The sequence below is a fragment of the Drosophila guanche genome, unplaced genomic scaffold, assembly GCF_900245975.1.
Source record: "Drosophila guanche unplaced genomic scaffold, DGUA_6, whole genome shotgun sequence".
Taxonomy (NCBI): Eukaryota; Metazoa; Arthropoda; class Insecta; order Diptera; family Drosophilidae; genus Drosophila; species Drosophila guanche.
Genome location: NW_022995753.1, coordinates 3,964,197 through 3,986,771, shown reverse-complemented (window position 1 = coordinate 3,986,771; position 22,575 = coordinate 3,964,197). Strand labels below are relative to the sequence as shown.

General features: G+C 45.5%; 6 protein-coding genes across 7 annotated transcripts; all 6 read left to right on the top strand.

Annotated features, from left to right (window-relative positions):
- Positions 1 to 153: 153 nt before the first annotated feature.
- On the top strand, positions 154 to 18,280 carry LOC117588601 (segment polarity protein dishevelled). Its single transcript, XM_034280010.1, has 2 exons — positions 154 to 167; positions 15,850 to 18,280. The coding sequence occupies exon 2, from the start codon at positions 15,870 to 15,872 to the stop codon at positions 17,754 to 17,756; it is 1,887 nt and encodes a 628-aa protein (XP_034135901.1). The 5' UTR covers positions 154 to 167; positions 15,850 to 15,869; the 3' UTR covers positions 17,757 to 18,280.
- Positions 253 to 7,110, top strand: LOC117588602 (alanine--glyoxylate aminotransferase 2-like). Its single transcript, XM_034280011.1, has 4 exons — positions 253 to 638; positions 1,585 to 1,703; positions 5,450 to 5,684; positions 5,751 to 7,110. Exons 1-4 carry the CDS (start codon positions 544 to 546, stop codon positions 6,802 to 6,804), a joined length of 1,503 nt encoding a protein of 500 aa, XP_034135902.1. The 5' UTR covers positions 253 to 543; the 3' UTR covers positions 6,805 to 7,110.
- LOC117588600 lies at positions 1,984 to 13,620 on the top strand. 2 transcript variants are annotated; one of them, XM_034280009.1, is made up of 2 exons: positions 1,984 to 2,052; positions 11,880 to 13,620. In XM_034280009.1, exons 1-2 carry the CDS (start codon positions 1,999 to 2,001, stop codon positions 13,347 to 13,349), a joined length of 1,524 nt encoding a protein of 507 aa, XP_034135900.1. In that variant the 5' UTR covers positions 1,984 to 1,998; the 3' UTR covers positions 13,350 to 13,620. The 2 variants fall into 2 exon arrangements, with proteins under 2 accessions (XP_034135900.1, XP_034135899.1); XM_034280008.1 differs by lacking the exon at positions 1,984 to 2,052 and adding an exon at positions 9,307 to 9,926 and having other exon boundaries at positions 10,309 to 13,620.
- LOC117588609 (uncharacterized protein C1orf131) lies at positions 7,589 to 8,305 on the top strand. The gene has a single exon (XM_034280019.1). The coding sequence runs from the start codon at positions 7,690 to 7,692 to the stop codon at positions 8,263 to 8,265; it is 576 nt and encodes a 191-aa protein (XP_034135910.1). The 5' UTR covers positions 7,589 to 7,689; the 3' UTR covers positions 8,266 to 8,305.
- LOC117588612 lies at positions 8,409 to 8,873 on the top strand. Its single transcript, XM_034280022.1, has one exon. It carries the CDS (start codon positions 8,478 to 8,480, stop codon positions 8,775 to 8,777), a length of 300 nt encoding a protein of 99 aa, XP_034135913.1. The 5' UTR covers positions 8,409 to 8,477; the 3' UTR covers positions 8,778 to 8,873.
- Positions 18,281 to 19,731: 1,451 nt separating the features above from the next.
- Positions 19,732 to 20,680, top strand: LOC117588574. The gene is made up of 2 exons (XM_034279970.1): positions 19,732 to 19,989; positions 20,047 to 20,680. The coding sequence occupies exons 1-2, from the start codon at positions 19,784 to 19,786 to the stop codon at positions 20,204 to 20,206; spliced, it is 366 nt and encodes a 121-aa protein (XP_034135861.1). The 5' UTR covers positions 19,732 to 19,783; the 3' UTR covers positions 20,207 to 20,680.
- The last annotated feature ends 1,895 nt before the right edge of the window (positions 20,681 to 22,575 follow it).

The following is a 22,575-nucleotide window of genomic DNA, read 5'->3' as shown; positions in this document are numbered from 1 at the left end:
AGGCATAGAGAGAAAGAGAGAGTGAGAGCAGCAGCAGCAATAGTAACAGTGGGAATTTTAACAGCAGTAGCTGTGTCAGCGATAACAGGCTGCTAACTGGTAACAGAGCTGCCACAACAACAGCGCAGTGCCTACAATAAACGGCATGCAGCAGCAGCAGCAGCAGCGACAGCAACAACAGCGCTCGACAGTGGGCCCAGCCGTGGCCGTTGGTTGGCTCGGCCTCTGTTATAAAAATGCTACACTCTCGCATAGAATTTGTCATTCGGCGACAATTTCCAAGCACCCAAAGACGTAAAGGCGTCCCGTGCCTTTAGCCTGCGATAATCATCCCACGTCACACGTCACATCAGTGCCGCATATCCTTTTGCCGGGATAACAGTCGAACAGTTGCACACTTGCACTTACAGTTTGCAGTTGCAGCTTGCAGTTTTGCACCGTTCCAAGCTAACTCCAGCCAAAGTGCGCGAAATCCAAAACTTTTAATTTAAATCAAAATCAAATCCAAAATTAAACAACAATTATTTTCAATAAACATTTAAAATGCCTTTCGCACAAGAGCAAACCAAGTCGGTGGCGGTGGCCAGCGAACAGCTGTCCAAGACGGAGACCATCAAGCTGAGAAACAAACACATCGGGTAAGTGGCCGCCCCAGTCCCCACGCTGTGTTGGCAAGTCATATAACACGTGTGCGCACACACACGCACACTGTCCTTTTGAGACAAGCAGCAGCCTTGAGTCTTTAGTTGTCTTATTAGCCTTCACACTTCACATCCTGCCCCATTGTGTTGCCGCCGACCTTCCCTTTAGTTCCGTTTCGCTGTCAAGGTCAAGCGGCGGCATCCCCCAACCGAGGCGGCACGGCACGGCACGGCACACACTCATCGCGTCTGCTTCGGCTCGGTCTCTGCCTGTGCGCTGCTTTGCACTGCTTTGCTCTGCTCTGCTCTGTTCTGTTGCTCTCTTTCTCTCATCTCCCCAGTCTGTGGCCACGTGCAGCAACAACAACAAAGCGTTGAAACCTTTTTATTTGGCCGAGAATAGACGCCGAACTCATTTATTTTTGGCTCTTTGGCTATTGATTATATTTTTGGTCAACGCTTGGCAACAACAGCTCCCCCCGCAGCATCGGAAAATTAAGCATTTTCACTTTCACTGCAAGGAATTGTAATCAAAATTCAACTTGAGAAATGATTAGCAAACAATCTAACTGAAGAGTAGAATATAAAAATGCACATTAAAGCAGCCACAAAGTTCGTTAAATGATTGTTTAATTTGCCATAGATCTTGTTGATTCCTTTGTTTGCTTTGTTTAAGTACAGTACCCACCCACACCCCACAGCCCACAGCCCACAGCAAACAGCCACTCGTAAAATGTTTATCAAACATTTGCAAGCCAAACACACACGAAAGAGTTAACAAAAACACGATAATCGCAGTGGGAAATTATCACACAGGTACGAGAGAGGGACTCTGTTCTTGATTAATGGACCCTAGGCCCCACCTTATACAAAGTACAGTCTCAGAGATGCAACAGTGCAACTTTGTTGTGAAAGATGTTCTTAAACCCTTAACTTTTTTCAGGCAAGCCTGCCAGCTCTTTTATCGCTCTGATCCACTGAAAATTGTACGCGGACAGGGCCAGTACATGTTCGACGAGGAAGGCACTCGCTATCTGGACTGCATCAACAATGTGGCACATGGTAAGTCAAATCCATAAAAACTGAAAGATCTACACAAGTATTAGGCGGACGAGCAACCGGGGCCTGATGCGGATGTGTGCCATCCATTGGGGGGTGTCATTTAGTATTTCTGTTTATGCCGCAGGTAAGTGGCGCTTTTTTTTTCTTGAATGCAAAGTGCACGCTACGAGGCAATGCGATATAGGGAGAGAGGAGAGAGTATTTGGCAATCAAGTTCAAGGTTACGACAACGACACCAGCAACCCAGCAGAGAGAGAGAGAGAGAGAGAGTACAAACGGCCCAGACATCAGAGGCATGTTCAGGCCCCGGCCCCGATTTAGTTGCCCTCATAGCGAATGCGGCGGCGACGTACTGAGTCAGCCTTATCAAAGTCAATTGCCAAGTGCTGTTGTGTCTGATTTGAGATGCTGGGAGTGGCACCCCCCGCCAGTGGTCATAATGATATTTCGGGCCCCGACACAGGCCTCCGCCGATTCGCGTCGCCTGAGATCTGGATCTGGATCTGGCCCCAACGCCCTGCTGTCGATTTCGGGCCCCGACACAGGGCCTAACGCACAGTCCCGGGTACAGCTCAGAGCTCTGAGCTTTGATGATTAAGAGAAAGCAATGCAATACAAGTCCGTCCGGTCAAATCCAATGCAGCCCGGGTACGGGTACGGGAGCTACACAACAACGAAGATTGACGTCTGCTTGGGGCACACCATTTTTTTTGACGCAGTTCCGACGACAACGCTGCAAAGCCCGTTGTCTACGGAAATTTTCCATGAAATTTTCCGGAACCAATTGTTGGCCTGCAAATTGGATAATTCTAGCAAAAAGGATTTCGCTTTTGTCCAACGACGTATTCATATGTTTAATGATGTTGTTTTTTTGTTATTTTGCACTCGATTTATGCTGTCATCGCTGATAAGAAATGACAGTGGGCTGTTGGACGTTGGCATTGCGAATAGAATGGAAATGAATGGGGGTCGGTACGGAGCAGGGATAAGCGACACCATCCTCCGTGCTGTACTATTCATAGATCAAAAACCCGTTTGGACTATGCACTGAGAAATGTTGAAATTTAATTCAAATTGCTGATCCAATTGCAGCTGATGGAGCATTATATAGATAAATAGATTTTAAAATACGATCAGATGTACATCTTAGTAGATCATTAAGCAGCTTTGTTTTCTCTGTAGTCAGCCGTAAAGATCGCTCAACGATCAGTACGATCAAAGATGTCAAAGATCAATTGACCCATTTCCACGATCGTACGATCTCACCTGCGTAGCAGATCTTTGTGTAACCTCTGGCCCGACACATCAATAACATTTCAAATCTATTTTCATCGACTCCAATGATACTTGAAAACAACAAACAGAAACTAGAACTATGCTACCCTATGGACGTGAAACGTGATAAGGCCACGAAGGTGCACGTGTTGTCCGATCACCAATCCCAGTACCCATACCCATAGCCATACCCATCCCAAGTGAGAACAACAACTCGAGGCGAGGCGAGGCGAGTTGAAGTTTTGCCTTGTTTATTGCTATTATGAAACTTGAAGAAGACGTCGGACTTGCACGCACGCTTTACGATCGCCACGTTCTTTGTAATCTCGTGCCACTTTTCCGACTCCAACGGAGACGACACAATCCCACTGGACAGGGCCAATCCGCATTGGAATAGAACGGGCCGGGCCTTATCATACGGCGGGGCGTCGAGCAACATGTGAACGTCTCGTGCCGAATGGAAATGTACTTGAGATAGCCTTAGGCAAACAATCAGCTATGGAAAAGCCAAGCCAGTCCAATGCATGCAGTTGTCCATAGTGCGTACAGTCCCAACAACAACAACAACAACAACTCCAACCCATTCCATACGCCTGTGCCCCTAGTTTAGTTTCAATATTTGTTGTAGCATGTGGCGCGGCTGCCTGCCCCGTCTATGCAATCAGCTGATGGCATACAATCCATTGCGAGTGGAAAATTCTGTATAGATAATCAGAAAAATACATCCATCCATCTGTCCCTCTGTCTCTCTGTTTGTGTGGGTCTTGTAGATGATATTCCTACACGCTGCCTCTATATGCACAAAGATTTTGTTGCTAATGATGTTGCGAAAAGCAAAGAAAAACAAAATTCGATTCGATTTTACACCGATCCGCACGGTGATCATTTTTTGAGCCACTCAAAAGATCTTCCTTCCAAAACTCTTAGAATCGTCAAGGACTTTAGGGTGGGAATTTCCTGATCAACAAAACGATCAATCGAAGCCGAGTTCACTACCCAAAAATAAATACTACAAGTCAAATCATTTAAAGTTGGGCTGCTCAGCAGATTATGGATAGCTAATGGATAGGTAGACAAAACTTTACCCTGCTGTATGGTGTTACCATCCAAAACCCATCCGTATATGTGCCTAAAAATAAATTCAATAATACACGTGAACACGGTTTGGTTTGTCCCACCTTGGGGGCGCGTTATCGCATCGTTTGCGCATCGATGCTGGCGATTGTGTGCCACCGAAAATACATTTTGTTTTGAGAGCCTCTAATGTGAGGTGGCGAAAGGTAGACAGGCCCGGGTCCAAGTAGAGCAGAGCGCGTCAGGCCCCGGCAGCCGATCCGCGACAGCTATGGATCGACGATAAGACCAACAACTGGTGGGGGGACTGACTGCCACTGGGTCGTTGTGTTGCTTGATCGCTGGTCGGTCCACTACCCAGCTGTTGACTGATTACGTAGCTTATTTTTTTGGGGGTCAACAAATGTACGTAGGAGTAGGAGTATATGCCTCATCATCAGTTGCCCCCATCTACTTGGCCCCCTCTCTCTGCCACTGATTGTGTGTGGTTTCAATTCTAATTTGGATTCGCCAGCACCGATAAGACTCTCTCGTACTCTGCTCGTTGTGGTAGCCCCTGGGTGCCCTGACTATCACGTGAAGCGCACGCGATTCCAACACGTTTTTCATTGTGTCTGCCCTGCTTTTGTCTCACCCTCACCCTCACCCTCTCCACTCGTAGTCGTACTCCTACTCGTAGTCTAGTTGATAGTGAAATGTACTATGTACGCTCCACTCGGTTCTGTTCTATCTTTGGTTGCGCTGATTTCACTCAAGTTTTGACCATGGGCTGGCTGGCGGGCAGTCTTGGGTCTAAATCGAATTCGCTTGCTGCCTCGCTCGCTGGCTCGAAGTGCCAAGAAGTACAGTTGAACCCTAAATGGCCCTAAATAACGAGAATGGGAAATTGGAAATTTAGTTTTAAGTTCCCTTTTATTTTTAAATTACATTTTATGCACTCCAAAGCTTTAATTCCGAGAAAAAAATATCACTGAAATTTCAATATTTTCACTTCATTGGCCTGCGAGGGTTAAAAGTTATAAACTAAATTGTTTTCGCTTAATTAATAATATGCAAATAATTTGTATATTTAATATTTAAAGGGAAATTCGGCACTGAACAAATATACAATGTATTTTGATTCAATAAATTTCATATTAATTTCAGTTGAAATAATTTCCATTTAAAGATAAATATTTGAAAATATAAATTAAATATGAGCTGCATTTGAAAAACTTGCAAATACATTTTAAAATATAATTCAAAGTGAATTCCACTCAAGTCCACTTATTTTGTTGCTTACATTTTAAAGCGCACATTTAATTGAAATGTTTTAAAATAGCTTTAATTATTTTTGCATGATGTTTTTAAACTCTCAGCTAATTGCATTTGTTTTGTTCTTTTCTGTGTAATTGCAGTGGGCCACTGCCATCCGGAGGTGGTGCGTGCTGGGGCCCTGCAGATGGCCACCATTTCGACAAACAATCGTTTCCTGCACGATGAGCTGGTCCAGTGCGCCCAAACGCTGACCAGCAAGATGCCCGAGCCGCTGTCCGTGTGCTTTTTCGTCAACTCGGGCTCGGAGGCCAACGATTTGGCCCTCCGGCTGGCCCGCAACTTTACCAAGCGCCAGGATGTGATCACGCTTGACCAGTAAGTGGATAAACATTATTTTCATCCTCCCTTCGATGCCTTACCCTTGTGGCTGGTCCGTTTCAGTGCCTACCATGGACATCTGCAGGCGGTGATGGAGGTGTCGCCGTACAAGTTCAACCAGCCGGGCGGCGAGAAGAAGCCCGACTATGTGCACGTGGCCCCCTGTCCGGATATCTACGGCGGCCAGTTCACGGACAAGATGTACCCCAATGCGGATCTGGGCGCGCTCTATGCCCAGCCCATTGAGGAGATATGCCAGCGCCAGCTGGCCAAGGGCCAGGGCGTGGCCGCCTTTATAGCCGAGAGCCTGCAGAGCTGCGGCGGCCAGATTCTGCCACCGGCCGGCTACTTCCGGGCCGTCTATGATGCGGTACGCTCATCGGGCGGCCTCTGCATCGCCGATGAAGTGCAGGTTGGCTTCGGACGCGTGGGCAGCCACTACTGGGCCTTCGAGACGCAGAACGTGGTGCCGGACATTGTGTGCGTGGCCAAGCCCATGGGCAACGGGCATCCCGTGGGCGCTGTGGTCACAACGCAGGAGATAGCGCAGGCATTCCATGCCACCGGTGTGGCGTACTTCAATACGTATGGCGGCAATCCGGTGTCCTGTGCGATTGCCAATGCCGTGATGAGGGTCATCGACCAGGAGGGACTGCAGCAGAACGCCCTCCAGCTGGGCGATTACCTGCTGCGAGAGTGCGGCCACCTCAAGCAGGAGTTCGAGTGCATCGGCGATGTGCGCGGCGTGGGCCTGTTTGTGGGCATTGAGCTGGTGGAGGAGCGCGAGGGGCGCACACCCGACACCAAGGCCGCCCGCTGGGTGGTCAATCGCATGAAGCAGCTGCACCAGGTGCTGGTCAGCTCGGACGGACCCAATGACAACGTTATCAAGCTTAAGCCGCCCATGTGCTTCAGCCGCGAGAATGCTGACGAGTTCCTACTCGCCTTTCGCGAGTGCCTCGCCACCCTCACACAGGACAAGCTGGCCAAGGAGGTGGCGACAGTTGCTGCCACCACGAACAGCACCACGCATGGGGTCATCGCCTCCACCGCCGAGACGCTGGCGAATAAGACGAAGCTCTTTGAGCGGCAGGACCGCCTCATAAAGTCGGTCTGAGGGGGCGCCTCCCTGCCGACGTTGCTCCAAGGCACAAACTAGCTTTAGCCCTTACATCCGAGGATATTTATATTATTCCATGGTCCTTCCACAGTCCCATGAATATATTTTTTTTTTAGTTTTACTGCCATTGCTTTAGCTTTTAGAATAGATATTAGCGCCATATATTATCAAGCAATCAATCAGCCGATATCCAAGCGTATGCATAACCATTATCCATTATCCTTTGAGACGATTATCAATTTATCTTCTAGTATCTAGAAACACGTGTAGGGAGCTCAATACGAATTTCGTTCTTTTACTTTACTTTGTGCCTTTTTTTCTCTGTTTAAGTACAACAAAAATGTGTGAAAAATGCTTTTGAATATTAATTATATTTTTTTTTCAACCACAAACTTGTTTCTTGGGTTTTATTTTAGATCCAAAAAGTAAACAAAAACCATTTTTACTTTACACTGCAGCTATGTACATATCAACTACATATTTATGTAATTATCGAGAAAGAGAGAGAGAGACACCTGGCTTGTTCACAAAGCGCTGCCAGCCTGTTGAATAAAGGTGACGTCTTGCACAACAAATTAAGTGTAGCTAATATATGTGTATGTAAATTAATAGTCTTATTTATATGCTATTATAAGCTAGATAAATGAATAAATCAATTTTATGCTTGCAAATGGCAACGGACTCCCACAATTTTTACAAATATACATACGTCTGCATGTTATTTATACATAGAGCTGCCAGTCTGTTTTATAAATGTGCGACGCAGTTTGCTTAAATTAGCGCATTTCTCACAGTACAGTACATGTGCATTCTATATTTTGGTTTGAGTTTATTTACTTTTTGGACTGAATTGAGTTGAACTGGCCTGGCTTCGTGTTTGCCATGAACATCAGCGAGGATTTCAAGCCCGTGCCAACACGGGCGGCACTTGCGGCTCAGAAGAAACTGGCCAACTGCGAATTCAAGGCAATGGTGTTCCAGGAGCCGCAATACCATCAGTCGAAATCAACTTCGATGCCAGACAAACAGCAAAACAAATCTAGAGATGAAGCTGTGCAAAAGAGGCCCCACAAGTCGGACAAAGACTCTGCAGACACTAACCCAGAGTTCGACATCAAAAAAGCCCGGCATGAGGTGCTCAACTTTGCCATGAGCAATCAGCGTGTGACCAAGAATAAGCGTAAGATGGAGATTTTCCAACTGATCAAGCTCGGCGCCAAGCCGCCAAAGAAGACGGCCAAGAACTACAAGGAGCTGAAGGACGAGCGCCAGCGCCTAAAGAACATACGGGAGGAGCGAAAGAAGTTTCATCAGCTGGGAAAAAATCAAACTGGGGCAGCCAGTGTCAAGTGCCGAAGCAAAAACAACGAGGAACGCAAGCAGAAGAAACGCGCGCCCGTTTCAAACATCGACCAGCACTATGGCAAGGCGCAGCCTAAATTCAAGAAGAGAAAATAGCCACATAATGTCCAGAATAAACCTAATTTAGTTAAATTGATTTCCAGTTTTTTTTTAAATTAATAGATATAATAATAGTGTGGCCAGAGCAGCATGGTTGGCAGTGTTGCTATGTGGTCACGTATCTTCTGTCTTGTCGAGCACTGTTGTATTTGTTGTTGATACGATTACGTGAATATTTTTGTTGAAAGTTTCGTCAGGTTGGGCCAAAAATGTTCTCACGCTCCCGAAGTGTCGGGCCGGTGATGTGCCGTTGCTACACCCAAATCAAGGGCGGCTCCAATCCAGCAGGCCGCAGCAGTGGAGCAGGCGCTCCTCAGCCCACTACCAAAGTAACTGGCCTGAGCAGCAACTGCGTAAAACCGTCATCATCTCCAGTGGGTCCAGGCGCTTCAGCATCCGGCGGCTACAAAGTTCCCGAATACTTCTCCTTCAACCGATTCAGCTTTGCCGAAGCGGAGGTGGAAATGGCCAAGTTCCGCTGCCCCCAGCCATCTGCGCTGACGAAGTAGTGGAGTGGAGTGGAGTATTCTAAGGACATTGCGAAGCCAAATGTAGTAAATGTATCATAAACGGAACCCAGCCTCAATATCAGGCTAAGGCCTGAATATAAGGCCTGTTCAGAGTCAAAATACATAAATTGAATTTTTATTTCATGGGTGGTTGGAAAGGGGGGGATTGAATGTCTCTTATGTATCTCCCTGGAAGAACAGCTGATTTGGGACGGCAAAATACCAAATCCACTGTTGAAGACTTTCCAGCACTTTGATTTTTTGAAAAGTGTTGATTGGTCGAAAGTTGTAAACGCGTAAAAAGTCGGAAAAAGTATTAAAAGAATTTATTTTTGAATATTTATTTCCAAGAACTTGGCGGCTCTCTCTCTTACACTCTCGGTCATCGTTCGAAGCATTCAATTGTTTTGCTAACTAGGACAGTGATTTGAGATTTACGGTATATTTCGAAATTGAGATGGTATATTTCAGAGTGTCGTGCGGTATATTGTATCGATAAATCCGCGGTCACACTGTTCCAGCTGTGTTGCCTGTAGTTTTTTCAAGTGAAAAAATAAAGCGCGGAAATTCACAAAACTCGTAGGTCGGTTAAATAAGCAATAGCAAGTGTTGCGAGAACGTTTAATGCATTCTGGAAAGTAATTATAATTAAATGTTATGCACTATGTTCATTGCTATCGCTTTTCTCATTGAAATGAATGGAAATAAATTAGCTGCTCTCGCTCAGCAATCAGCAGCAACAGCAGCAACAACAACAACGGGGTGCGAGTGTGTGAGTGGTACAGTTGGGTAGAAAAACATCGCCATTGTCGTCGCTCTTTCAGGGCTGCCACTACAGTACACTGTTGCCACCACTGCGATAAACGCCACTTCTGCTCTCTGTTGCGTTCAGTTGCGCAGTTACCAACTTAAGTTGCATTAAATCGGGACGAGGCAATAAAAACAATAATCGAAATAAAATATACTGCATTGTTTTTGCCACACGCAGGCGGTTAAAATACAACAAATAAATTATAAACAGGGACGTATTTATCCCACGCAATCGAAAATTCTGCCCCAGAGCTCGCTCTCTGTGTAGTGAAAGTGCGAGAGAAAAATAAATTAGCATTGTGCGAAAAACAAAACTTGAAAAAATGTAAAGCCATTCTTGTAAGTATGCGAATCCAACACTCAAAATAATAATAAGTTACCCCACAGGCATTTATATTACATTAATATATACGTGCGCGTGTGTGTATATATGTTCAGAAGTGGCGCGCGAAAAAAATCAGCGTAAATTCCCTAATGCGAGAAGAGAGCAGCCGCAGCCGCAGCAGCAGACCCACCAAAAAGTGACGAAAATAGGCGCCAGAGTTGCCAGAGCTGAAATACGCAGGCAACAGAAGCCGTTGCGTTGCCAATTGCCTACACTACACACACGCACACACATCAATGCATATATGTACATAGGCATATCTGTAGAATGTAGAACATTTAAAAGAATAAAAAGAAATAATATTTTCGAACCGATTCTCCTCCATGTCCATTTCAGGGATCCCATGAAAGATGCCAGCTGAAAAAAAGACGGATGCTGAGATTGGAAAGACTCGTCCGTGCATTGTTTACGTGAAGAATCTGCGGGAAGGACATCTACCATCGGTTGCCGCCACTGGAGCAGCAGCCGTTAAATCGAAATCAATTAAAACACTCCCACATAGAAGCGTCGCCATTACCGCCCAACCAAGCGCCACAATCCCAAGACGCGCGACGCGCACCTCTCAACGGGCCACGACCATTACGGCTGAGATCGGTGTTGGCAGCAAGGCGCGACAGCGTGTGGCCCTAGAAAAGGACAAGCTGTCTTCTCCAGCATCTTTGGTTGCCGCCAGGCGGTTGCGTCAATCCAAGGGGGATTCGATGCCCATCACACCCCATCTCACACGGAGGCCACCACCATCTGCGGCAGCATCGGCGTCACCATCGCCACCCAAATCAGCAGCGATACTGCCCGCCAAAAGGTTGATGGGAACAGGCCTGGCCGCCAAGCGACGCAACTCGGCAGTACCATCGGCAGCAGCAGCACCAGCGGCCAAGCATCTCACCCCGCTGGCGACCAACACAATGCGCCGGACCCTAGCCGGTCGGCGGGCGACACAGACACAGGAGATCATCTCTCCCAAGACACAGAAGATGTACAAGCAAGCAAAGGTTTCACAGGTGGTGTCTGTGTCGCCGCCGCCGACGATTGCCGCCAGTCGTTCGCGTCGCTCCATCAAACCGAATCCCAAGTATGCCAGCGAGGACGTGGTCACGCCAAAGTACGTGGCCTCTCTGGCTGGCGGCGACACGCCCGCGTCGCGCCATCAAAGCGGCAACTCCAATTCGAAGGCCTATCCCACCAGCAAATATAACTATATGCACGATCTGCTCGATCTGGACGAGGACAACGACGACGAGCTGAACGATGTGGCCTACAATCCGCAAATGCACAAGTCCGATGACGACGATGATGACATGAGCGAGGATGAGTACCAGGAGGAGATGCGGCACGAGAAACAGCCGACGCCAGTGCAGCCCGTGAAGCGTGGACGTGGACGTCCGCCCAAATCGGCAAATGCATCGGCCTCCACACCCGCCGCCGCCAGTCCGGCGCAGTCCAAGCTGACGGCGAGTGCCGGGCGGCCCGCGACGAATATGCAGCAATTGCGACGCCACACTGCTGTGAGCATGAACAGTCGCAGCAATCTGACCACGGGATCGGAGGGAGCCGCCAAGCGTAAGCTGGAGGATGCCACAGACAGTCCCGTGGCACGCAAGCGAATGGTTTTGTCTACCGGCGGAGCCAATCGCAGTGCGCCAGTGGTCAATGGAGCCGGCAGCGGCAGCAAGCTCACATCTGCTGCCACTCCTGTGGGCAGGGCCAAAACTCTCGTCGGCAGCAACAGTGGGCAGCGAACAGCACCTACATCGGCGACGACGGGGAGACTGATTAACAAACAGAGGCCGGCAGGCACAACGACGACCAAGAAGATGAATAGCTCCACGACAGCAGCAGCAGCAGCAACGTCCTCAGTGAGAATTAGCAGCGCTAAGTCGGTGGCTGCCACTGCGGCGGAGCGAGAGAGCGGCGGCAACAGCAAGATAAACGATGATGTGCCCACATTTACCATTGTGAATATCAATGACATTATCAACCAGGATGATGTGCTCATCAGTCGGACAAACAATGCCACGTCGAGCACTTTGAATGCCGCCAGCAAGAAGTTATCGGTGGGTCGACCCAGGGCACGGATCCATAACACAAGCACAGGCTCGGGATCAGCAACACAGACCACCTCCGGATCGAGTCCGACAAGTAATAGTAGCTCACCGCAGGGCGGCTTTAGTCCACCCAAACGGGTCAAGGCTTCGGCCACGTTCAACAAGAAGCAGCAGCAGCAGACGCAAACGCAGCAGAATCAGGCCAAGCCGCGTCCCCGTATACTCAATGCAGAGATGGGCAAAAAGGCAAAGCCCATAAAGCCGCTGCTGAGCATGGGCAAAGAGCTGTATCCGACGGATGTCGATACCGAGGAGGATGATATCGACATTGATCTAGATCTCGATGAGAGTGAGGCCGACATAAAACTATCACCGCCACTTCCACCGCGCCGTGTGATCCCAGTAGCGGCTACGACTGCCAATGCGGCTGCGACCAATCGGGGAAGCCAGGCGGCGGCAGCAGCCCCAGCTAAGTATAAGCCACGTCGGCCAATACTGTCCTCGAATGCCACCACAAATAGCAGTCGAAACTATGCGGCGGGCGATCGCAAGCTGTCCAAGCTGCTGGGCGAGGACAGTGAGGAGAGCTTCAAGAAGCCACCCATCAACGCGAATGCTTTACCGCAGCAGCAGCGTTACAGTAAAGAGAACAAGGCTAGCGCTGCCATTGTCAACAAGGATCAGGATAGCGAAACCGATGAGGCCGATGGCCATGACGAGGACTCGGAAGAGGTGGAGAATGAGATGGAGAACAAGGTGAAGAAGAAGCCAAATTACTTTCCTAAAGAGACAACCACGGTGCGGGAGGAGGATGGCCGTGTCATCAAGAAGATCACCTGCTACGAGACCTGGCACGTGATCAGCAAGCCCAGTGATTCGCCGGAAAAGACGCGCCATCAGCGTACGCTGCTGGAGCTGCCGCTCGTTAAGCTGGCCAATGTGGCTGCACGCATCAAGATGCCATCGGTGAAGTGGAGCAGCAAGGTGACGCTCTACAAGGTGTCGCCGACGCTGATGCAGCTACAGACAATGACCATATTCACCGGCGATCTGAAGGTGTACAACATACCCGAAGAGGATCGGCACAAATATCAGCCATCGTGTGTACTCTTCCGTCGCCTCGTCGTCGACCGTAGCAAGTGCCGGGTGCCGTACGATCGGGCCATCATATTCAAGAATCGATGCTTCTATGCGAACATCGATGGTAAGCATGTCAATCTGATGGGTGCCCCCGAGACGGTGGCCTGCATGAAGGATGTCGAAATACTGCTGGACATTGTGGACACGCTCGATCTGAACAGTCAACTCGTGGAGATGGTCAACTCAAAGTAGGGGCCCAGCAGAGCATGGAAGCTGCAGTGATGCAATCAAATGTACTATAAAACGACGGCAGAACGAATTAGGAGATCATCCCAGAGCTGGCAAGAACGAAGGAAGAAAGGAAGGGATATGCATATAGCTATCCTCCACCCCACGGTATAAATGAATGTAGGCTTCTGATTAAGGGTTTTTTTTTATATACATGTCGAGATTGGATTACGTTAGTTTTTAATAGTTGCTTTAGCATAATTATTAGCTGGTTGGTGTTTTTGCCACTAACACACACCCAAACACACACACACACACACACACACACACACACATTACGTTATACATGCGTTTATCGGATGTATGCACATATACATAAAGGGTATAAGCAAAACAAAATCATATTTCTAGACTTAAGAGGCGAAACCAAGCAGAAGACGATGCAGAAGAACACACGAAGGTAGAGGTGGACGAGCGCAATGGGAAGAAAAAGGAATCGCTCCTGGAAGCTTGCAACAAGATGGCGCGATAACGATTAACTATTATAATTTTAGCAATCCCTGGTTCCGGACAATGCATGATTACATACTCAAATATGTATCATTTTAATATTTAATAATAATTACTTGCTAAATACGATATTAAAACACCAAACTCCAATGCCGCCCCACCCCGCAAACAGACCTGTACAAGCATATATTTTCTCTTCAGAGCTCCCGTCATTTGGATCCTTTGACTTATATATTTTTACCAATAATCCAAGCAAAACTTAAGAAAGTAAAATAATTTTTTGAGTTTTTTTTTTCCAAATGTTGCTATTCTTTTGGATGGGAATTAGTTGTGTAAAGCGTAGAAGGTATGTATATCTTATGTAACCCGTATATATTAATTAATTAACTGTACATTTAAATGGAGAACGAACCGAACTCCTTCCCCTCCTTCCCAATAATGAAAATAAATAAACAGAAATCATATTAAAATGTAATTGCATTCAAACGGTTGGGTGGGATTCGAGCTTCTGAAAATCTGCAAACATGTATTCTTATCTTGTGAAGAAAAAAACGGAAAACAGATTTTATTACTCTTTATATATCACGATTAGCGATCAGCAAATGGATCGGGTCCACTGGGTACAAATATATAAAAGTAATTTTGCATATAATATGATTCGATTTTTTATGAAAACATTAAAACTCCTTCAAAGTTTCTTGAACTGAATAAATTTAACAGCATTTTTCGAGTGTTCGAGGAGTGCCACGGAATTATTTTTAAGCTAAAATGTCTTATTTCAAAATAATTTAATTTCTATCTCTTTTCAAAACAAAATATTTCTAGACCAAATAATTGTATCCGGTAAATGAATCAACTTTCTATGGGATTGGCTAAGACTTACGAGTAGTTCCATTGGATCAATTTGACTTTAAAATTGCAAACTAATTTTTAACAAGGACTTGTTCAATTACAGACAGCCCCTGTTCGTTATATTGGCAGCGGGGTCGTATCGCATCGCGTTGACCATGACGATATATCGCATGCGTTGCCGTTTTCTGGGCCGTTTCGCCTCTTGTCCCATACCCCTTTTATTCTTGGCAATTGCCGGGAAGTTTTAGTCCTACTCTTAAAAGCTTGTTGGACAAATAGGATATTTATATGCTTCTATCATAATTTATTATTTTATGAAACTTCTTTGTACAAGAATTATTTGATTAACAATTCACTAAATATAGTACTAAACGAAGCTATATTGTAGGGAAATTGATTTATGAATTGGATCAATCATTGTCATGGGAATGATAGTCCCAACAAGCTTGTAATATTAAATGAAATATAAACATTGAGGAATATAATTTTCATCGGATTAGTTTGGAAGTGAGAAGGTACATTTCGGTATTATTTTGAGGGTCAGACGGTATATTAGATCGATAAATCCGCGGTCACACTGGTGGCGATGCTTTTTTTTACATACAAAACTACGACAAAAAGTGAATTTTGAGCTGTTTTTTGTTATTATTCGGTTAATCTTTTGTTGCTAACCCCCGAATTGTGAGCCATCAATGATAAGCGAAAAAAAGTAAATTCAAATACGCCACCTTGCCAATTGCTGAGGCCGAAGCTGTTGTGCTTTTTATTCAAATGGAGGAGGAGCTGCAGTTCCATTGACACCCAACCCAAAAAGCAAGCAGAGGCAGAGGCAGAGAGGGCAGCAACAGCAGCAGCAGCGAGTGGAGTGTGGAGTTTTGGAGTTGTGTGGAGTTTTGAGGAGGAGTAGAAGTGCCGAGCCGACCGACGCACACATGAAAAAGTATTCAAATTTGTGTAAAGGCAAGGGGAAAGAGTGTGTTTAGGGCATAAATAATATCAGCGGGCAGCGGTAGCGGCAGAATCATCGCCTGCAAAAAACGGCAAAATAAATCGCACAAATTTATTAAGAGTGAGAGAGAGAGAGAGGGAGAAACGCGAGACGCGATTAAAGCCAGGCAGGCTGCTGCAGTTCAGTAAAAACAACAACAATAGCAACAATAGTAGCAACAACAGGCAGCCGCAATGGATACAGATAGACCAAATGGACAGGAGACGAAAGTCATTTATCATATTGACGATGAGACCACCCCCTATTTGGTAAAGATACCCATACCCTCGTCGCAGGTAACCCTCAAGGACTTCAAGCTGGTGCTCAACAAACAGAACAACAACTACAAGTATTTCTTCAAGTCAATGGACGCCGACTTTGGTGTCGTCAAGGAGGAGATAGCCGACGATGCCACCATCTTGCCTTGCTTCAACGGCCGCGTCGTCTCCTGGCTGGTCTCGGCCGATGGCACCAACCAGTCGGACAACTGCTCCGAGCTGCCCACCAGCGAATGCGAAATGGTTGGCCTCGGCCGGGCCAATGTACGCACACACCTTGCCCTGCAGCAGCAGCAGCAGCAACAGCAGCAGCACCAACAGCATCAGCAGCAACAGCAGCAGCACCAACAACATCAGCAGCACCTGCAGCAGCAGCAGCAGCAACAGAAGCTGTCCGGCGGCGGTCTAATCAACAATCAGATGCTGCAGCCGCCACCGCTCACATATCAATCGGCGTCGGTGCTGTCGAGCGATCTCGACTCGACCAGCCTCTTTGGCACCGAGTCGGAGCTGACGCTGGACCGCGACATGACCGACTACAGCAGCGTGCAGCGTCTGCAGGTGCGCAAGAAGCCGCAGCGGCGCAAAAAGCGGGCGCCCAGCATGTCGCGCACCTCCTCATACAGCTCGATCACCGACTCGACCATGTCCCTGAACATCATCACCGTCTCGATCAACATGGAGGCGGTCAACTTTCTGGGCATCTCGATTGTTGGCCAGTCGAATCGCGGCGGCGACGGCGGCATCTATGTGGGCAGCATCATGAAGGGCGGGGCCGTTGCATTGGATGGCCGCATCGAGCCGGGCGACATGATACTGCAGGTGAACGATGTGAATTTCGAGAACATGACCAACGACGAGGCGGTGCGTGTGCTGCGCGAGGTTGTGCAGAAGCCGGGGCCCATCAAGCTGGTGGTGGCCAAGTGCTGGGACCCGAATCCCAAGGGCTACTTCACCATACCGCGCACGGAGCCGGTGCGGCCGATAGATCCCGGTGCCTGGGTGGCACACACCCAGGCGCTAACCTCGCATGACAGTATTATTGCCGACATACCGGAGCCCATCAAGGAGCGGCTCGACCAGAACAATCTCGAGGAGATAGTCAAGGCCATGACGAAGCCCGACAGCGGCCTGGAGATACGTGATCGCATGTGGCTAAAGATAACCATACCGAATGCATTCATTGGTGCCGACGCTGTCAACTGGGTGCTGGAGAATGTCGAGGATGTGCAGGACCGAAGGGAGGCGCGACGCATAGTGTCGGCGATGCTGCGCAACAATTACATCAAGCACACGGTCAACAAGCTGACCTTCTCCGAGCAGTGCTATTATGTGGTGAACGATGAGCGCAATCCCAATCTGCGCTCCCTCAATCCGCACCAGCAGCAGCAGCAGCATACGCACGGCCAGCATGCGCTCAGCCATGCGGACACGGAGAGCATCACCAGCGATATTGGGCCGCTGCCGAATCCCCCCATATACATGCCATACTCGGCCACGTACAATCCCAGTCACGGCTATCAGCCGATACAGTACGGCATCACCGAGCGTCACATCTCGTCCGGCTCGAGCAGTTCGGATGTGCTCACCAGCAAGGATATATCTGCATCGCAAAGCGACATCACATCGGTTATACATCAGACCAATCAGCTAACCATTGCCGCCCATGGTTCCAATAAATCTTCGGGTTCCTCGAATCGTGGTGGAGGAGGAGGAGGTGGCGGCGGTGGTGGAGGCGGAGGCGGGGGTGGGGGTGGCAATACCAACGATCAGGATGTATCCGTATTTAATTACGTATTGTAGAAATTCTTTCTTGCAATCAAATTGTGTGTTTTTAATTATTATGGATTTATTATTAATGAATATGTATAATTATTCTTTTTTATATACGAGTATACAAAAACAAAAACAAAAACAAACAACAACAAACACAAACAACCAACAGCAACAACAATATTAATAATAATACTTATGTATATGTATGTATCTGTAAGCTATATAGAACGAAAAGTGCAAGATGCAGGATGCAAGATGCAAGCTGCCAGCTGAGAGCGAGCGAGAGAGAACGAGCGAAAGAACGTGAGTGAGACACAGAGAGAGAGAGAGAGAGAGAGGACGTATCCGGTAATCGTACACCTCTGGCCATCGCTCCTCAGAATCCAGGATATCAATTGGAGCGAGAGACAACGAGGACATTGGATTTGGAAATTGGATATTGGATAATGATAGAATAGTAGGATGCATGCGTGGGGGACAAGATTTTGAATAAAGTTCTAAGAATTTAGTAATCACAAAAGTAAATAAATAAAAGTAAAACCAAAATAAAACCCAATGTGTTACAGCTTTCATTTGAATCGGGCCCCACATCGGAGAATGTCATCTGAGAGTTTGGATCAACTTTCCAGCGGCCTGTCTTTTGTTTATTGGATAAACATTACAGCTTGGCGCACACTTTTTGCGTATCAGAATGCTCGTTAATGCTCGTATTCCAATCGTTATATATTTACTAGACGGTCTAGCGGTTCATACACATTGCTATTTTGTGTTTTCTTCTGCACCACCAAGCATTTCATAATCGCAGTTCAAATTGCGCGCTTCAGACAGCACATCGGCCAGTGCAACCAGCAAAAATTGGCGCAGAGTTGCTGCCAAAAGCTATCGAAACCCGGCGTACACATAGCAAAAAAAAATACCCAAGAAAAAGGCAAACTATTAAATTATAATTAAAATGGCAAAAGAACCGGCTATGGCAAAACCATCAAATGCTGAGGAACTGGAGAAATACTATGTAACTCTTGAGGCTGGTTACATACTAGAGTTAAACTGGCAATGTCCTGGCTACCAGGACACCTCACTAGAAGCCAATTCTGCTGGAAGAATGCCGCCCGCGGTGACGAGCGCTGATACAAATGGCAAGGAGCTGGAGCTGAAGCACCAGGCCAACGATGTTGTGGAACAGCAGTAGGAACAGCAGCACACCAGAGGAACCATCCATCACTTCAAATAACGCGCTCCATTCCATGCATGACTTCGGCCAGTATCCAGCACTTGCGCAGAGATGCTTCGAGAAGCTATCGAATCCGATGTGGACAAAAATTATATACTACATTCTAGGGATATTAATTTAATTATTAAATTAAATTCCATTGGTAATGTATATTAAATAATATCGAAACACACATACGCATGTTTTTCAAATGTCCCTCGAGGATTTTCTCTCTTTTCCGTTGGGTATTTTCTCTCTCTTTTGAGCAGAACTTTTCCCCATTGGGGGAAGGAAAACATCGAATTGGGAAATTGTTGGAAGTCTCAGGAATGCAAGAACGAAACTTCGCAGGTAATAGATTAAGAGAATTGATCTAGATTCTAGATCGATACATAGAAAACATATGGAAAGAATAAAAACGTGTCAGTCTAAGATAAAGTCATTATTAATGTTTAAGAGCAGCTTGGAGAACAGAGTTTTAATATTAACTGATGGAAATAGGGTATTAAAATGCACATAACATACCATACATTTGGTTCCGACTATCCGAACATTTTATGCTTTTTTTTTTGGTAGACCTTTCTTGTAAACAATCCACTAAAAAGAAGTCATAAAAACTAGCCAATTTTATGCAGAAATGATTTATTAATCGGATAAAACTATAGTTTTAGCGCTGAGAACCGAAACTAGCTAATAATATTCAGGAGAATTTCAAAAAAATGAAAATGTTATATGATATGCGGTATATTTTGAAAATGAAAAGGTATATTTCGGTATATTAGGATTTCTTAGGGTTTAGTTTATCGTGACATTGCTTGGAAATAGAAATAAAAACAAATAAATAATGGCAACAGACGTAGAGCCAGCCACGACAGCAGACAAGTTCTCCGCAAATGCCGAGGAATTGGAGAGCTACTATCTAATGCTCGAGGCTGGTAATATACCGGAGTTGCAGTGGCAATTCCCCGGCCGGCGGGCACCCTCACCGGATGCCAGCTCTGGTGGGAATAGCAAGGAGCTGGAGCAGGCCACCGATGCCATTGAGCAGGAGTAAGAGTAACAGTTGTTAGCCCTTCTATATATGACATGGTTTACATCCTTTCACAGGCCACAGAAGGCGAATGACTTTGACTTCAGCGACGATGTGGCGCCCACACAGATGCGGGTACGCAGCCAAACATCCACACCGAAATCAGCCAAAAAGAAGACGGCCGACTTTGCTGGGGTCATGGAGACTCTCAAGAAGAAAAATGCCGAGAGCTCCTAGCATACGGAGAGGCGTAGCATCAGCCATAAGCCATTCTTCTGATACGACCACGGGCACCCGGCACCCGAACTCTGGATTTGAATTAAAGGATCGAAAAGGTAATATTTTGATATTTAAGCTAGAGTAGAATTAGATGTTTTACAGTTAGCAATTAAGTAGAAATGTCCCTCATAATGTATATCTTAACTGAAGTTTTATGTTTGAAATGCTTGGACAATTGGCTAAAGACTTACGGATTGCAAACGAAGACAAATAGATTATATATAACAACAGCATTAAAGTTAGCAATAAGAAATCATCTAGGTCCGGGGATAAGCAGCAGGAAGTATATGCATATTTTTGGTGCAATTTTGTAGAGGGATAAGTCGATGCATCCTTCCTTTTGTGGAATTTGTACGATTTAATGCTTGCATTTTTGTTGGCTGTTTTATGCCCACATATTTTATCCATACATATGTAAGTAATTTTTAATTTTGAAGCAATATTTGTACATACAAATAGAAAAATAAATAAATACAAATATATATTTCATGGCACACTGTTTGGTCTTTTCGCTAGTTGAATTCGTTTTCTAATTTGGCTTGAAGCCACAACAAAGAAAGCCAGCAGCAGATTTGTTCTCTCTCTCGCTATTTAATTTCACAGTTAATGCTTCGATGCTTCCTGATCGATCCTTTATGTTTGCAACAGGAAGATAGATAGCACGCTGCTTGATGCGCTCTCTTTCAGTCTTGTGCACGAGGACCTCGATCAAAATTGGTAGAGTTTCAGATTTGGTTTCATTCACACAATTAATTGTGCAAAATTGCAAGAAATATTTTTAGCAGTTTCTTACTCGCTTGAGTAAATCAAACTTAGATATTTGAATGCCTCTCTGCAGGCCGCTCTAAAAGCATAATTAACAAATAATGAATAAAGGCATAGGACACTTTTTTAAACAATCTTTTACTTGGTGTCTGTCCATCTATTCCTGAACAGCACATACCGAATGGATGCCAGTCATATAGCCGAATGGTATTTGAGTTCACACTGGGATTAACTTGGGATTTATCTAGATCTACGCTTGTAAAAATATAAATACTAATGAAATAATTAGTCTTTGAGTTGTTAAGATCAAATAGCTGCCATAACCTCAAGTAGTCGCCTTACTTAATTGTCTTTGTAAAGATAAATGCAACATATAAGCAATGCCATGCAATGTTTGATTTCAAATCAAAACATATATATTAAGTTGATCTTTAAGAAAACTTGAAGGAGTTTTAAACACATACGAAAATTTGATTTATTTAGGAAATATCCGTTTAGTTAACATCCATAATAAGCTATTGTGCCAGTGGGTGTGGTGGTGTTTGGTGGTGCCTAGACATACATATGTACATACATGTATTACCTGCTTGTATATTGATCAGAATATGTGGTTTCGATTTTGATTTTTCTTTAAATATAGTACAATAGATTGCATATACATTTATGTGTATATATATAATATTATTTTATTCGTTTTCTTTCTCTGTGTGTCTGTGTGTGTTTCTTTTAATATTGACTTAAGATGGCGGCCTTGTTTCAGCATTAATTGACAAATAACATCCCTTAGAAACTATATGTGCACATGGTTTTTATTATTATTTTATATTTTAGTTGTTGCCTCTAAATGAATCTTAGTGAGAGATCCATCCATCCTTCTGTCACAGACACAGGCATAAAGTGCACAATTTTTAATTAATTTTGATAAGCAAATATTTTATATTCTTTTTTATATATAGGATTGTTGCACTTGTTTAAAGCTTAGGCTTAATTGATTAATTCTGTATTTTATATGTATGTACATTCCTACATTTAGTCATTAAAATACACTATGCCATTAATTACACAAAAAAAATAGAATATATAAATTTGTATAGCTATTATTATTTTATGACGCGCAAGCTTAAGAATATTTAACAAAGTTAGCTAAAATATAACACAATATATTGAGAATTTGTTAAGTAATATTCTGAGGAGGTTTTTGGGGGGACAAGAGGCGGTTACATGCACATTTTACATTTAAAAATTACATTTAAAAACCCTTCTGAGGTTCCGTCAAGTGTGTGGGCATGGAGGCGGGGTTTGGGTGGGGTGTGTTTGGTTTTCTTTTTGTTGTGTTTGTTTAAAAACGTACACATTAAAATGCTAATAGCTTTGTAAAACTTTTAAAATTCTATAACTATGGATAACTATTTATATAAAACATTTCGTGTTCAGAACACTTTCGGCTTCGACTCTCTCCTGTGGCTACTCTTTGCTGCTGAAGCTGCTGCTGCTCCTTCTACTGCTATAGTTGTAGTTGCCCCCCCCCCCCCCCCCCCCCCCCCCCCCCCGGCCTGCTCTCC